General features: G+C 38.9%; 1 protein-coding gene across 1 annotated transcript in view; it reads left to right on the top strand.

Annotated features, from left to right (window-relative positions):
• Window positions 1–14,639, top strand: part of GRID2 (glutamate ionotropic receptor delta type subunit 2) — a 1,139,199-nt gene that overhangs the window by 687,680 nt on the left and 436,880 nt on the right. The window contains exon 7 of the mRNA XM_088464469.1: window positions 3,596–3,757. Coding sequence (XP_088320595.1) covers window positions 3,596–3,757 — 162 coding nt within the window. The remainder of the gene's footprint in view (window positions 1–3,595; window positions 3,758–14,639) is intronic.

Here is a 14,639-nt window from a genome sequence, read left to right as displayed (position 1 = left end):
AAAGGTTTAGTGAACCCACTTCTTCTTATAGCACAATAAATAGGCTAGCTCATTCCTGTTGAGAGTAGTAAAAGTTATAAATCAGCTAGACATTTTCTTTGCAAAAAAAAAAAGTTGTATTCCTATAAATGTCATTGAAAGAGTAAAGGTGACATGGTGCTTTCATTTACATAGATAAAGCAAAAAAGTCAGATAAATGCATTTCAAATTCTTGATACCAATGACCACATAGAGTAGCTTCACCGTAGTGTTTCTCATTTTACTTTTCTCGTTATCTCATAACTAAATTTCCAAACTTTTCCAATGAGATATATAGAATGCCCGTGCAACTTGGTATTTTTCCAAAATATGTTTGTTGTCTATTTTAACTGCCATTACCCTTTACAGTAGTAAAACAGTTATAGGTTTCTTTTTCCCTAATCCTGATGTATAGGGTCCGGAAGCCTGGGAAAATTAACTGGGTGAAATATTTTTACAGTAGTACAATCCAGAAGGTCCCTGAGGTAATCAACAGGATGGAGACTCCCTTATGGTGGCAACTTTGAGTAGTGGTCAAAAAAGTAAATAATAAAAAACACAAACACACTAGCAGAGTAAAGTTTATGTGAAGAAAAGAATACACACTGACCAAGCACACGTTCACCTATTTAGTAAATGTTAAAACTATAAGTCTTATTTCTTTTTCTTCATATAATGTAGTTTAAATAGAAATAAACTATCTCCATTAAAATATATATTACAACTTTCTATCCTGGATACTAGTGCTAATTAGTGCTGAATGATTAATGTCACTCCTGTGACTCTCCTTCACCAGCTGGGATAATATTTCCATAAAGGTTTTCTTATTTTATATCGATCAATAAAATAATATTATGTGCTTTGGTGAATGACTAATTACAGAATGGTAAAACTTTTATTTACTGTAAATAGCATCTATTTCGAGCTAGTGTCATTTTTGTATTTGTTTGTTTTATTTTACCTTTTTAGTATAATGGGTAGGAGTCTTAATTACAGTGGGATCACTGAGAATGCAATGTTACCACTCCAGGGGTACAATATTGTTCATTACAACTGCAAGCACAGTGCAGGTGGATTGGAAGAGCCCTAGCATTTTACAAAATGCGTGGCATTATTCTTAGAGAAGCCAGTTGTGTTCTGACCAACCTAGGGTTACTTTACATTCTGGTAGGGGAAATGTCTCATTTCTAATTTAATTTGTAAAATTAGGAACAGTTAGTGGATAGATTTAATTTATTATGTTTGTATTTATATTTATGTCATACATTGTTATATTACATATTTTGTTTGTGATTTTATTGAAATTAATTTACAGTAACTTGGATGATACTACTGGGTCTGTACTTTCTAAGCACTAAAGCTGGCCATACATTAGACCAACTTTCATCTAACCATCCAACTACAGGATGTTTCCCTTGCTATTGGCCCCAAAGTGTTTCTTATAACTTTCAAAGTAATTTATGTAATTTAGTGAATTGACACAGACATACCTTGGTCTACGAAACACATGAGGAAGTCATAGCAAGTGTTGGAAGTGTTCAACATTAGCATCCAGGTCAGCTTGAACGTGTTGCTCCTTGTTATGGAAGGTTTTTTAACCAACATATTGGAAGTCACAGTCTCAATTTCCCACTGATTGTTTTCTCTTAGTGGCTTGAGAGTCCGTAACTTTCCCTTTTACCATGCCCATAGGAACAAATCCAGTAGTGTAAGGTCAGGTGACCTTGGTGACCAAAGTCCCTTGGAAATTACATAATCATCAAAGAATGAAGCTTTCAGCCATGCTGGCATTGGAGATGTGGCAGGTGGCACCATCCTGCTGAAAGTAACCAGTACTGATTTCCTCATCATCTAAGTGATTTACAAACTCATTGTATATTTCCATGTAGACTGTGGTATTCACCATTATGTGGAAAAAGATGAGGCCAATAATGCAGTACTGCAACAAATTATATCACACCCCATGTTTTTCCGCATGAAGAGGTTTACCTACTTACTAGCAGTGGTGGCTCCAGAGGTGCTGCTGCAGCATAGTCAAATATGGTAACCACACCAACTGCCATCCTCACTAACTGCCCTATTTGAATTTTTGACTGCACTGCTGACTAGGGTGGTGAACAGCTGGCCTTCACTTCGCGCATGTGTGAACAGCTAGCCTAGATGCTAATGGTGAACAATTTGAACACTTCCTATGACTTCCTCATGTTTCTCATAGACCAAGGTATGTTTGTGTCAAATTTGACTAAATTATGTAAATTACTTTAAAAGTTTTACAAAATCTTTGGGGCCAATAGTGAGCAAAACACCCTGTAGTTCAGGACTGACCAACATGCTTTACTGGCTGATCGGTAGAAAGGTAAGCTGGAAAATGGACAGAAATTGTAATTCAGACAAGTTGTTTAACAAAAACAGATTTAACCACCTTGTCTGAGCAATTGTTTTAATCTGTTTTCCAGTATTTGGGAGCAAATTGCTGTTTGTCATTTGTTCACATACAGTACATTACTGGATTTTCATTCCAACCAACCAACTAGTTCAGACATTGCCAACCTGTTTCTCTCCAGCTGTTGTGAAACTACTCTCATTAACACATGCACCCAACCATTTACTCTCCGGGAGATAAAAGTTAGGTAATTTCTTCAAGGGACGGACTAGCTCTCCAGATTAGCCCTGGCAGCCCCCCATGCATGTGCTTACAAAGGGGTGTGTCCTCACCACAAAAGGGGCATGGTTACGGGAGCCTAGCCTCTTGGCATGCCCCATATTTCAGTATCCTGTCTGAGCAACGTGCCAGGAGGTAGAGACGCTCGGCCAGGTTTAACACCGGACTGGCCCATCAGGCCATTGGCCTTTCTGGCATTTGCCATAAGTGCCAGATGGACAGTCCGGCCCTGGTTTCTTCTAATCACCCCTGTTTTTTTCTAATCATTATCTGTTGCTAGGTGGAAAAATCTCCCTAAAAGCAAAATAATGTTTATTATTATTATTATTATTATTATTATTATTATTATTATTATTATTATTATTATTATTATTATTATCATTATCCTATATGTATGTTTCCATATAATGATGAGATATAAATTGTATCTGGTAATATGCTAATTTTGTAATATTTAATATCACACTCATATGCTATAAATACTATGAAGAAGTTCAATAATGTAATGTGCAAATATTAGTAATAACATGATTAGTGATGTTTGTTTAAATGTGTTCCTGGCTGTAAAATGTTTCTCTGTAGAAATAATGGTGCGTGTCTGCTGTGCCTGTCCAGGGAATACATTTTTCTTGTTTTTATTTTCAATGCTACACCTGTCTTTTTATAACAATGATAAAGGTCAATAGAAAATGAAGCAGTTAGCACGACATTTTGAAAGAACCCTCCATCATAAATGACATAGCTTCATGTGACTAATTTTCAAAGAAAAAAGACTGTACAGTCAGCCAGGTGAGAACTGTAATTGCAAGACAATGGGTTCATAAGCAGCTGAATCAACTGTGTTATGATTTTTACTTAGGTCTGTCAGCTCTCTTCAAATTCAGAGGCTAATGATCAATATCTAATCCTTTACAGATCACCAACCTGTATATCTATGACACAGTGCTCTTACTAGCTAATGCCTTTCATAAGAAGCTGGAAGATCGAAAGTGGCACAGCATGGCAAGTCTCACCTGCATCAAGAAGAACTCAAAGCCTTGGCAAGGGGGTCGGTCTATGCTGGAAACTGTCAAGAAGGTACCTATTACTCCATCTTTCATCATCATTATTTCCCAATGAGACGGAGAAATGATTCTGGCTGAGGTGCCTAATTTTAAATACACATTACTCTTACTAATAGCAGAGCCTGTCAGAAGGGCCATAACATTAGTTTAGATGATAAATTTGCTAACTTTCATGTCAGTAAAGTGTGGCTATTTTGTGCAAAGTTGATATTTTTTCTTACTGGAGAAATATTTAAATTACAGTATACTCTTTTCAAATTGAAAGTAACTACATTGTGAATATGCAGTAATCAAAGTGCTATATAAGAACCACTACTAATTTACTTGTTATCAGTATTTATTTATTGTGGTGGTACTCAGGGCTACACAGTATATGTATATATATATATATATATATATATATATATATATATAAATATATATATATATATATATATATATATCATTTTTTTTTTCAACCATATAAAAAATGCACTCACCAGGACTTCTCTTTTCATGCTTTTAAAAAATTGGAGAACCTACTTTAATAATCACATCATAGGCACATGTCAAAGGTCGACATTTCGACCGCACAAACGCGGTCTTCCTCAAGACACCACCAGTGAAGCACAGGACATACTCATTGGTGGTGTCTTGAGGAAGGTCACGTTTGTGCAGTCGAAACATCGACCTTTGACATGTACATTGTTCAGCTAAATATCATAGTATACAAAATAAACAGATGATTCTCTTTGACACATTTGCAGCAAGTTGCCATGCTAGGATGGAAATAAACAGTTTCAGCCAGCAAGGTATGACTTGCAGTCTTTCACTATAGAATTATGTTACTCAATCCCACAGAAAATGCATTTTACCTTGGTGGTTCCAATATGATATGTTTTTATTTATTTTATGTATATTTATCGACTGTTATTCATTTAACATAACTTAAATGTATTTATATTATCATTGATGCCAAAGTTCCACTATGACATTATATATATATATATATATATATATATATATATATATACATATTTATATATAAATACAGGGGTTAAAGTGGGCCAGAACGGGGTGGAACTGCCTTCTGTCAGTTCTATTTGGAGACGGAACCAGTTCCGCCTCCTTCAGCATGTGAGACAGGCGCCCGCTGAGATTTTTTACCAGCGGGCGTCTGGCTCCTTCCCCACAGGCTAGAGTTCATTCCTGAGCTCTGGCTTCCGGCTCCCCTCACAGGCACTATGGAAGAGATGTCATGATGTCTCTACAATAGTTCAGAGGAGCTGCCAGTCAGATAGCAGCAGACACAGGAGCAAGGCTTAAGGTAAGTATTGTGGGTTTTTTTTGTGTAAGGGGCCCTACTAATGGGGCACAACCACTGGGGGCACTATCACTGGGAGCATTACTAATGGGGGCATTACTACTATGGGCACTACTACAGGGAGCATTACTACTGGGGCCACTGCTAATGGGGGCATTGCATAGGGGGCACTGCATAAGGGGCACCACTGCTGTGGTCACTGCATAAGGGGCACTACCACTACAGTGAGCATTGCATAAGGGGCACTAGTGCTGTGGGCATTGTGTAAGGGGCACTACTACTGTGGGTATTATGTGTATTAGGGGCACTACTGCTGTGGGCATTGTGTATAAGGGGCACTATGTGCGTTGTAATGTGAATAAGATTGTGCTACTGTGTTGCGTCATTTGAATTGGGGTTACTTTTGTGTGACAACGGCCCTTTCTTTTTGAGACCACACCCTTTTTTTAGACCTCGCCCCTTTTTGTGGCCCCTTTATTAAATAATTGCCGGATGGGGGGGTGATTTCCACCACTTCTGTAGGACCACTTAAAGCACTATATATATATACATATATATATATATATATATATATATATATATATATGGGGTTGCCTGGAGCTAACATCGTTTGGTGTCTCAGCTGGCACTAAGGAGGAGGTCTGGTCCGGGACTCCTGCTGTGATGTGCCCTGAGGGTGCACGCTTTTATGTGGCGATGTCTGCGCGAGGCGGGCGCGGGTGAGTGGCATCATCACTCGGCGTTGGGCTGTCCGGCCACGCTGATGGAGACTTCTATGGCCCCTTCCTCAACAGGTGCATCAAGTTTTAAAGTTGATTGGGGTAGTTCTGTGGGTATATGTATGTGCGTTGTGGGTGATTTTAATGTTGCTGTATGTCCCTGACGACGGGAGTTTGATCCCGAAACGTAGGACTAAAGGACTTTTTATTTCAGTTGCTTAGTCTCATGAGTGCCTCCGCTGATGGATGTTTATTTATTGGGCTGTTTCTGACCCTGGAGGGCACCGGAGTGTTACTTATACTTGGAGTACCGGGCATGCTTGGATCTATATTGTGGAGCTACAACACTGCATAAGTGTGAGTACTTCTGCCAAGGCACCCTCTGGATTTTTTGATTATTGTTTACCAGCACCGTCTATGTGTATATACCAGCACAGGGGACTTTTTTTCTTGAGCAACACTGTGTTCAGTGTGATTTTGGTTTTTAATATTGAGTGTGAATTTCATCTTTCTGATTTTGTTCACTCTTGAATTGGTTGATACTTAAAGTACAAGATTGGGACATGGATATGGATGGAGCAACAGATTTTGCACAGATCAATCCCAAGTTGCAACACAGTTATTCAGATGTTGAAGCTGAGGGTATTTTGTATACACAGTGGCTAGATGATGATCCCCCAGCTCCTTCAGTTGATTCACTGTATAGCCAATGGTTGAAAATGTGGCAAACGGAATGTGATTTTTTGTACCATGGTATTAGTTTATCCGACTATTATAAAAACAAACAACTACCACGGGGGTTTAGAATAAAAAATATGCCCACAATTGGGCGGTACAATGTTGCGTTTTGCCAGAAATGGATCGGAATTTTGAACAAATCTTCAATGGATCTCCTTCTGTTGGTAATAGAGGAATCCATGAAAGAATTAAATTTGGTTAAAGAGAAATTATCAACTTTTGAACAGGTCCATAAACCGACATTGTTACAGGACTCTAAAAATAACTGGTGTGACAAATTGAATAGCCAAATGGAGCTATATAAAAGGGAGTTAATAGCATTTTAGAAAAATAAGTTGCAGAAAGTACAGCTTGATTATGAGCAAAGAAGGGTTTATCCCTGGTTGAGCAGTGCTCAAATATATAATGATCGCCATACTACTCGGCGACCCCGTTATAATAGACATCATTCTAGAACAGCGGAAGGCACAAGTACATCTGCTAGTGATTACCATCAACTTCTGCAGATAATGCACTCCCTTTAGGGTTAAAAACCCAATCAACCATATACAGTCCCGTTGTCGGCCAACGAGGAGGGCGCAGCAAAATCAAAGGCAATGTCAGCAGCAGAAAACCGCCCCGCAAATAGAGGATTCTGTGATTAATATCTCTTCATGTCCTCTTTCTATCATGGAAAAACGTGTTTTATCAAAGGGTTTGTCATTTGTGCCGACAGAAAAGTTGGATCCCTTTCAATGGAAAGTGGACACTTATCGTTTTAATTGCACACTGCGTTTAAAAGAGCATTTTGGAAAAATTTCGAATAAGACCAAAGTTATATCAGAGATTCCGCCGCAATTAAAAAAGTTACAACCACACTCCAATTTTGATCCTGTAACACAGAGTGCTGCCATTAAAACTTACACTCATTTGCTGGAGGATGATTGTGCCCAACAGATCCAAATGGAGTTTAATAAAAGCAATTTGACCAAGGAGGAGAAAGTGGCCTTACGTGACTTGGCCCAAAGAAAGGACATCATTATCCGTTCAGCGGACAAAGGTGGAGCTGTGGTAGTGCAGAACCTTACAGACTACAGGAGTGAGTGTTTACGTCAGCTTAAGGATACTACGGTATACATGCCATTGTCTAAAGATCCAACTTTGGAGTACAACTGTGAATTGGACCACATTTTATCAGAAGCGGTTCAAAAAGAAAATATCATCAATGATCTGCGATCTGCCTTGACTGTAGTACATATGAGGGTACCTATGTACTATACTTTGCCAAACATACATAAACGGTTGAAAGATCCGCCGGGGAAACCGATTATTTTGGCTCGTGGCTCCCTATACCAGCCTATTTTGTTTTTTTTGGATACTATTTTAAACCCCTGTGTTCAAAAAATACCCTCGTATTTGAAAGATACTACAACTGATATCTATGGGGTCTGTACCGCCAGGCTCAATTTTGTGTAGTGCAGATGTGACTAGCCTCTACACCTGCACTCCCCATGATGCAGGTGTGGAGGCAGTCAGACTATTGATCACAGATAATGTCCACTATGTGGGTCCCCCAGTGGAGTTGTTTCTTACATTGTTATGCCTCACTTTGGAGAGAAACTATTTATTTTTTGATGGCCAATACTATGTACAGCGGGCAGGCTGTGCGATGGGGTCGAATGTGGCCCCATCGTACGCCAATGCCTTTATGCACAGTATAGAACAAAATCTCCTTTTTAGGGGGCGTCGTTTACTGAGTGATGCGATTCTGTACTATAGGTATATTGACAACTTGCTCATTATGTGGCGTGGTACTGAGGTTGATTTACAAACACTGCTTGACCAACATAATGAATCCGATAGTGTGATGCAATTTACATATAATATTAGTAGTGATAGCATCCAGTTTTTGGATGTGAATATATCTCTACATAATAATGATATAGTAACTACTCTATTTTCTAAGAGTACAGACAGGAACACTCTTCTTAAGTATGATATTTTTCACCCTGCAGCTTTTTGCAGGGGGCTTCCATTCTCTCAATTTTTGAGAGTGCGGAGGATCGTTTCTGACCCTGCACAAGTAGAAGTGGTGATGGAAGAGATGTTGGAGAAATTTGTAGCCCGAGGTTATAAAAGAAAGGATCTAGAGAGTACTAAAACAAAGGTATTGAACATGTCTAGAGAGCAAACTCTCATATCAAAAAAAGTACTTTCTAGTGATACAAATAAGTTGTTCCTTGGGTTAATAGATATACAACAGGCAGCCGGAAAATCAACAGTAAAGCAAAGGCGTGGTTGCCAATTATTAGCTCGGACTAGGAACTCCCAGCATTGTATGGATCTAGGCTTATGCCTTGCCGTACAAGGGGACGTAATTTGAAGGAGAGGCTTGTAAAAATAGATATAACCGATATGGACAAAGCTGTTCCTAGTCACTTTTTGAGTCAAAGATTGGGCTGTTTCCGTTGTTTGGGGTGTGTGACCTGCAGATCACTTTCTGTGGGTGACACTTTTTCTCATCCCCATATCGGGAAGAAATATAGTATTAGATTTGCTCTGACTTGTACCACAACACATGTGATTTACCTTCTGTCTTGCCCATGTGGGTTGAGCTACGTGGGCAAGACAGAAAGGAAGTTTAAAGAAAGGATGGCACTGCACAGGAGTGCCATCAGACAGGCATTAGAGTCGGGACGTAGTGATCAGCCCTTAGCAAGGCATTTTTTGCAGGCTAAACACGGGGTGGCGAACTTGCGAGCAATCATTAGCGATCATGAACCACTATCTAAATGTGGGGGCGACCGAGGTAAAAGGTTGCTGCAAAGGGAGTCAAGGTGGATATACAAATTGGGCACCCTGGCCCCTAGAGGCCTTAATGAAACCCTGGGATTGAAATGCTTTATCTAATCTGTGATATCCTTATGGGGTACATGTATTTTATGAATATAATACTGGTTGGCAGCAAACTGAGGTTTATATGTGTTTTTTTTTTTCTTTTTTCCTTTTTTTTCTGTGTTGTTTAAAATGTTTATATAGAAAATTGGTGCATATTAAGAATTATTGCCACATTAGGACATAAAATGGTTAGTTGTAAGTAGGGGTGTGCACCGGCCACTTTTCGTGTTTTGGTTTTGGATCTGGATCTTTCTTCATGTTTTGGATCTGTTTGGTTTTGCCAAAACCACCCTTCCGTGTTTTGGGTTCTGGGTTTTGTGTGTTGGATCTGTATTTTTTTTAAAAGAAGAATAAAAACTGCTAAAATCACAGAATTTGTGGGTTTTTCTGCTCCTATGCTATTATTAACCTCAATAACCTTAATTTCCACTCATTTCCAGTCTATTCTGAACACCTCACACCTCACAATAGTGTTTTTATGTCCAAAAGGTTGCACCAAGGTAGCTGGATGACTATGCTAAGAGATACGAGTGGGCAGCACAAACACGTGGCCCATCTAGGAGTGACACTGCAGTGGCAGACAGGATTTCAGTTTGAAAAACTAGGCCCCAAACAGTACATAATGCAAAGAAAAAAAAGAGGTACAAGATGGAATTGTCCTTGGGCCCTCCCACCCACCCTTATGTTGTATAAACAGGACATGCACACTTTAACAAACCAATCATTTCAGCGCCATGGTCTGTCACATGACTGTGGCTGAAATGATTGGTTCGTTTGGGCCCCCACAAGACAAGCTGGCAACTAATCTGTCCCTGCACAAACTGGCTCTATGGAGGCAAGATGTCGTCCTCATCCTCCTCATCCACCGATTCCTCACCCTCTTCAGTGTTGTGTACATCCTCATCCTCACAGAGTATTAACTCGTCCCCACTGGAATCTACCACCACAGGTCCCTCTGTACGTTCTGGAGGCTGGTCTCCCTGGAAGAGTTGATAATTCACTTTTATGAACATCATCTTCTCCACATTTTGTGGAAGCAACCTCATACGCCTTTCGCTGACAAGGTTCCCAGCTGCACTAAACACTCTTTCGGAGTACACACTGGAGGGGGGGCAACTCAGGTAAAATAGAGCCAGTTTGTACAGGGGCCTCCAAATTGCCTCTTTTTCCTGCCAGTACAGGTACGGACTGTCTGACATGCCTACTTGGATGCTGTCACTGATGTAATCCTCCACCATTCTGTCAATGGTGACAGTATCATATGCAGTGACAGTAGACATGTCGGCTCTTTACTTATGGGACACAGGCGCACGCTTGGCGCTGCTCCATTGTTGATGCACGTGCAGCCACAGCCCACACAATTCACAAAGAGAGAAAAAAAATAAGAATTTTTTAATCTTTCTGGAGCGCATTTTGGGGGTTACACCACCCTTTAAGAGACAGACGCACGCTTGGCGCTGCTGCTTTGAGGATGCACGTACAGTGCAGACAATTCACAAACACAGAAGAAAATGTTTTATTTTTGTTGGAGTGCACTTTGGGGGTTACACCACCCTTTAACAGACAAACACATGCTTGGCGCTGCTCCTTTGTTGATGCCCGTGCAGCCACAGTGCACACAATTCGCAAACACAGAAAATATTTTTTTATTTTGTTTGGAGTGCACTTTGGGGGTTACAGCACCCTTTAATGGTCAAACCAGCCGACCCTTTACTTATGACACAGGCGCACGCTTGGCACTACTTTGTTGATGCACGTGCGGCTACTGCGCCCACAATTCACAGTCACAAAAAAATATATTTTTTTATTTTGTTTGGAGTGCCCTTTGGGGGTTACAGCACCCTTTAACGGACAAGCCAGCCGGCCCTTTACTTATGGGACACAGGCGCACGCTTGGCGCTGCTCCTTTGTTGATGCACGTGCAGCCACAGTGCACACAATTCATAAACACAAAAAAAAATAATTTTTATATTGTTTGGAGTGCACTTTTGGGGTTACAGCACCCTTTAATGGTCAAGCCAGCCGGCCCTTTACTTATGACACAGGCGCATGTTTGGCACTACTTTGTTCAGGCGATGATTGATGTCGAAAACGACCAGCGGAAGTGCGCATCGCTGGTCGTTTTCGACATTTCCATGCCCAATTCATGAGTGATTGAACGATAACGATATAGTTATTGTTCAATCGCTCATTTTAATTGCCTAGTGGATACGCGGCATTAGACTGAATGGTGATGTACCAACAAGCATAGAATATTCATAATCTTAAAATAGCATACTGTATTTTTTTAGGGAACGCCACAGCAAAACGCACTGTTCACATTCGCAAGTACTGCCTATTGGAATCAAATGTATAAAGCACTATGAGATACTCAAAGCTAAATCATCTGTAGCAAAATTAATCTGCTAGGAGTTGCTTACTAAATCCCAGTGTGGCTGTTACTAAACCTATAATCAATTGCTTTGTAAGTCTTAATTAGGGGATTTCTAAAACTTTTCATTACTTTCTAACTACCCCCAATAAATTGACTCCTCTTGCCTAATTAGTTGCTTCCAAAGCCCTTAATTAATTGCTTACTATCTCTTTGTTAATTGCTCTTTACATACATAAATTGTGTCTTCACTAATGAATGAATGGAACAATCCTTTCCCAAATGCTTACTTAACAATTAGAATGTCAGCGCAATATATTAAGCTAAGGAACTAAAATCTTTGTTACTAATACTGACAATAATCTCTTTAATTATAATAAACATTATAAATATTGTTTTATTTTGATTTGTTTATTATTAATGTAAATGCTACTATCTGCACTGGATACATGTAAATACAGTGGAGAAAATTAAAACACTTTCATGTTTATGTTCCTGATTAATATTTATTTACTACAGTATATGGAACATAAGGAAACATAGCATGAACATTTCTGATAAATGTCTTTTCTATGTCAACAACATGTTTTGCAATACTAGTAGAGGAGTAAAGGGATTCAGAGTTTAATTAACTTAATTAATAATGAAATAATATGCACCAATTATTAATTTAGATATTTTTAAATTGACTAAATTTGGTATTATTACTATCGCATAGATTACGAACTATCAGTATGAAAATTTTGTACCTGCTCATTCTGTTACAAGTTATTTACAGTATACTACACAAATTGCAAACAGCCACCTTTATATAATTAATCAGATCATTCTTTGTAATGTTTTTTTATACTCTGTCAAAGTATTGTGAAAAAGCTGTTGAACTAAATGAATTATCCAGTTGGTGTACACAACTAAATTTGTATACTGTATTTTTGTTTACATATATATTTATCCAGCATACCATAATTGTTTTTAGCTTACTCAATTATTTTTATATATATTTGAGGGGAAAAAATATACAGATCATTAGTAGTAAGCACCCGTGTACATAGGTGTTAATGAAGAGAGCATCATAGTGGACAAATGCCACATTTTTCAGGGTCACATTTGTTCATGTTTTAATCACATTGGTTGTTCTATATATAAACAGGCTTTCCACTATCAAATATCAAGCTATGGCCTATGTCCAAAAACTGACACCTCTGAGGACATTTAAAAATCAAGTCGTTTTGCCAAGCTAAGAAAGCTAAAAGCTGTGATTGCTTTCCAAAATGTGTCGTCTCCATCCTTGGAAGTACTTTATCTGTCCCCCTACACAGAAATGTTATGGCTTGTTGCATTTAGGCTTATAATCATGCACATTTATTTTAGCCAGACTACATTTAAAAAAGAAAGCTCCAATCACTCCTTCACCAGAAGCAAAATGTTGCTGCCATTGACATACTAGACCCAGGACCAGTGCAAGCTTTCTCTGTGCTTTAGGCAAAGATTCAGTCTACCACCCTCCATCCCTTCCAGACTGTACCATACTTCACCTTTTAAAAATAAAAATAATAACTCTTATGTCCTTCTAGTTTGCTGGTAAAATGATTTCCATGTTCCATTGTTGCCTAGGGTAAACATGTTTAATAAAGGGGGGGATTAAGATCAAATAAAATAAAAAAATACAAGTGTCACATTAAGCAAGCAAGATAATTATATTTATGATGACTCTTTGAGTCCTTGTGTATAAAATTATGCACATGGTTAAAAGTATGTTGACACGCCTGAATACCTGCACAATACATAAAGAGTCCAAAGCAAAGTTGGATGTAAATTGGATGTAAAAAAATGCATCACAGACACTTACATGCCACTGATGCTCATGTTAGTTATGTATTTCACGTACAATAAAGCATTCACTATTAGGTACCATAGATACAACTCTCCGCCTTGTATATGCAAAGAAACAAACATGTTTAAACACATGATAGCATAAACTACAACAAAGAAAGCATCAATCAGTGTCAGGGAATTTGTTAACAGCCAATCAAAGCAGTTTACCAATACTGGTAACCACCATCATCATCACCAGCTATTTGCACATACCCTGACTGTGTAAAAATACTAAGGCTTTCAGAAATATATGCATCTTTTTCCTGGTATGCTTACATGCCCTTACTGTACTTGGCCTATCTGAAACTGGACCTTCCCTCAGTTGTTCCCTTTTTCTGGTTGTAAGTTATATGCACTAAATGAGGTTTTGTCTGAAAGTGCATATTTGTGTGTGTTTGCTTTCTGTAAATGTACAGTGCGATCTCACGGAAAATATGCTACTCACATTGCATGAGCTTCTGAGTGTCAATTTTAAATCATAGAACAAAATTAAAAGCATGAAAATCTGTCAGCTTTTCCCTCACATGGCCCAATAACCACAATATATTTTCCCTTACTTGGCCTCCTGTCCACTATATTTTTTCTCACATGTCTCTTTGCTAACCAGCTCTTTAAAAATATGCCTCTCTGCTTGCCAACTTTTTTGATAAACGTCCCTATGCCCACCAGGTATTTCCTCAAATGCTACCCTGTCCACCAGCTTTTTACTCACATGCCCCCTGCACATCATCTTTTCAATCTCTACCAGATTTCCCTTCACATGACTCTCTGCTCACCAGCTTTTTACAGTAACATGTCCATCTGTTTGCCCTCACATACCCCCCTCCACTACAAGCTTTCTTTTACATGACCTTCTGCCAATCAATGTGCACCACTTCACATTCTATTTAACTAATTCTCCATCATGGCTGCAGGAGATTACAGTCTAGTAGTAATATTCATTAATATACTAGAATTTGCTTCCAGATGGCTTAATCCACACCTACCTGTGCCTCGTAAGGATATGTAGTTA

Source organism: Taudactylus pleione, unplaced genomic scaffold (genome assembly GCF_031769625.1).
Source record: "Taudactylus pleione unplaced genomic scaffold, aTauple2 ptg000055l, whole genome shotgun sequence".
In the NCBI taxonomy this organism is placed as follows: Eukaryota; Metazoa; Chordata; class Amphibia; order Anura; family Myobatrachidae; genus Taudactylus; species Taudactylus pleione.
The sequence above is the reverse complement of the archived record's forward strand: the minus strand, read 5'-3'. Positions and strand labels throughout refer to the sequence as shown.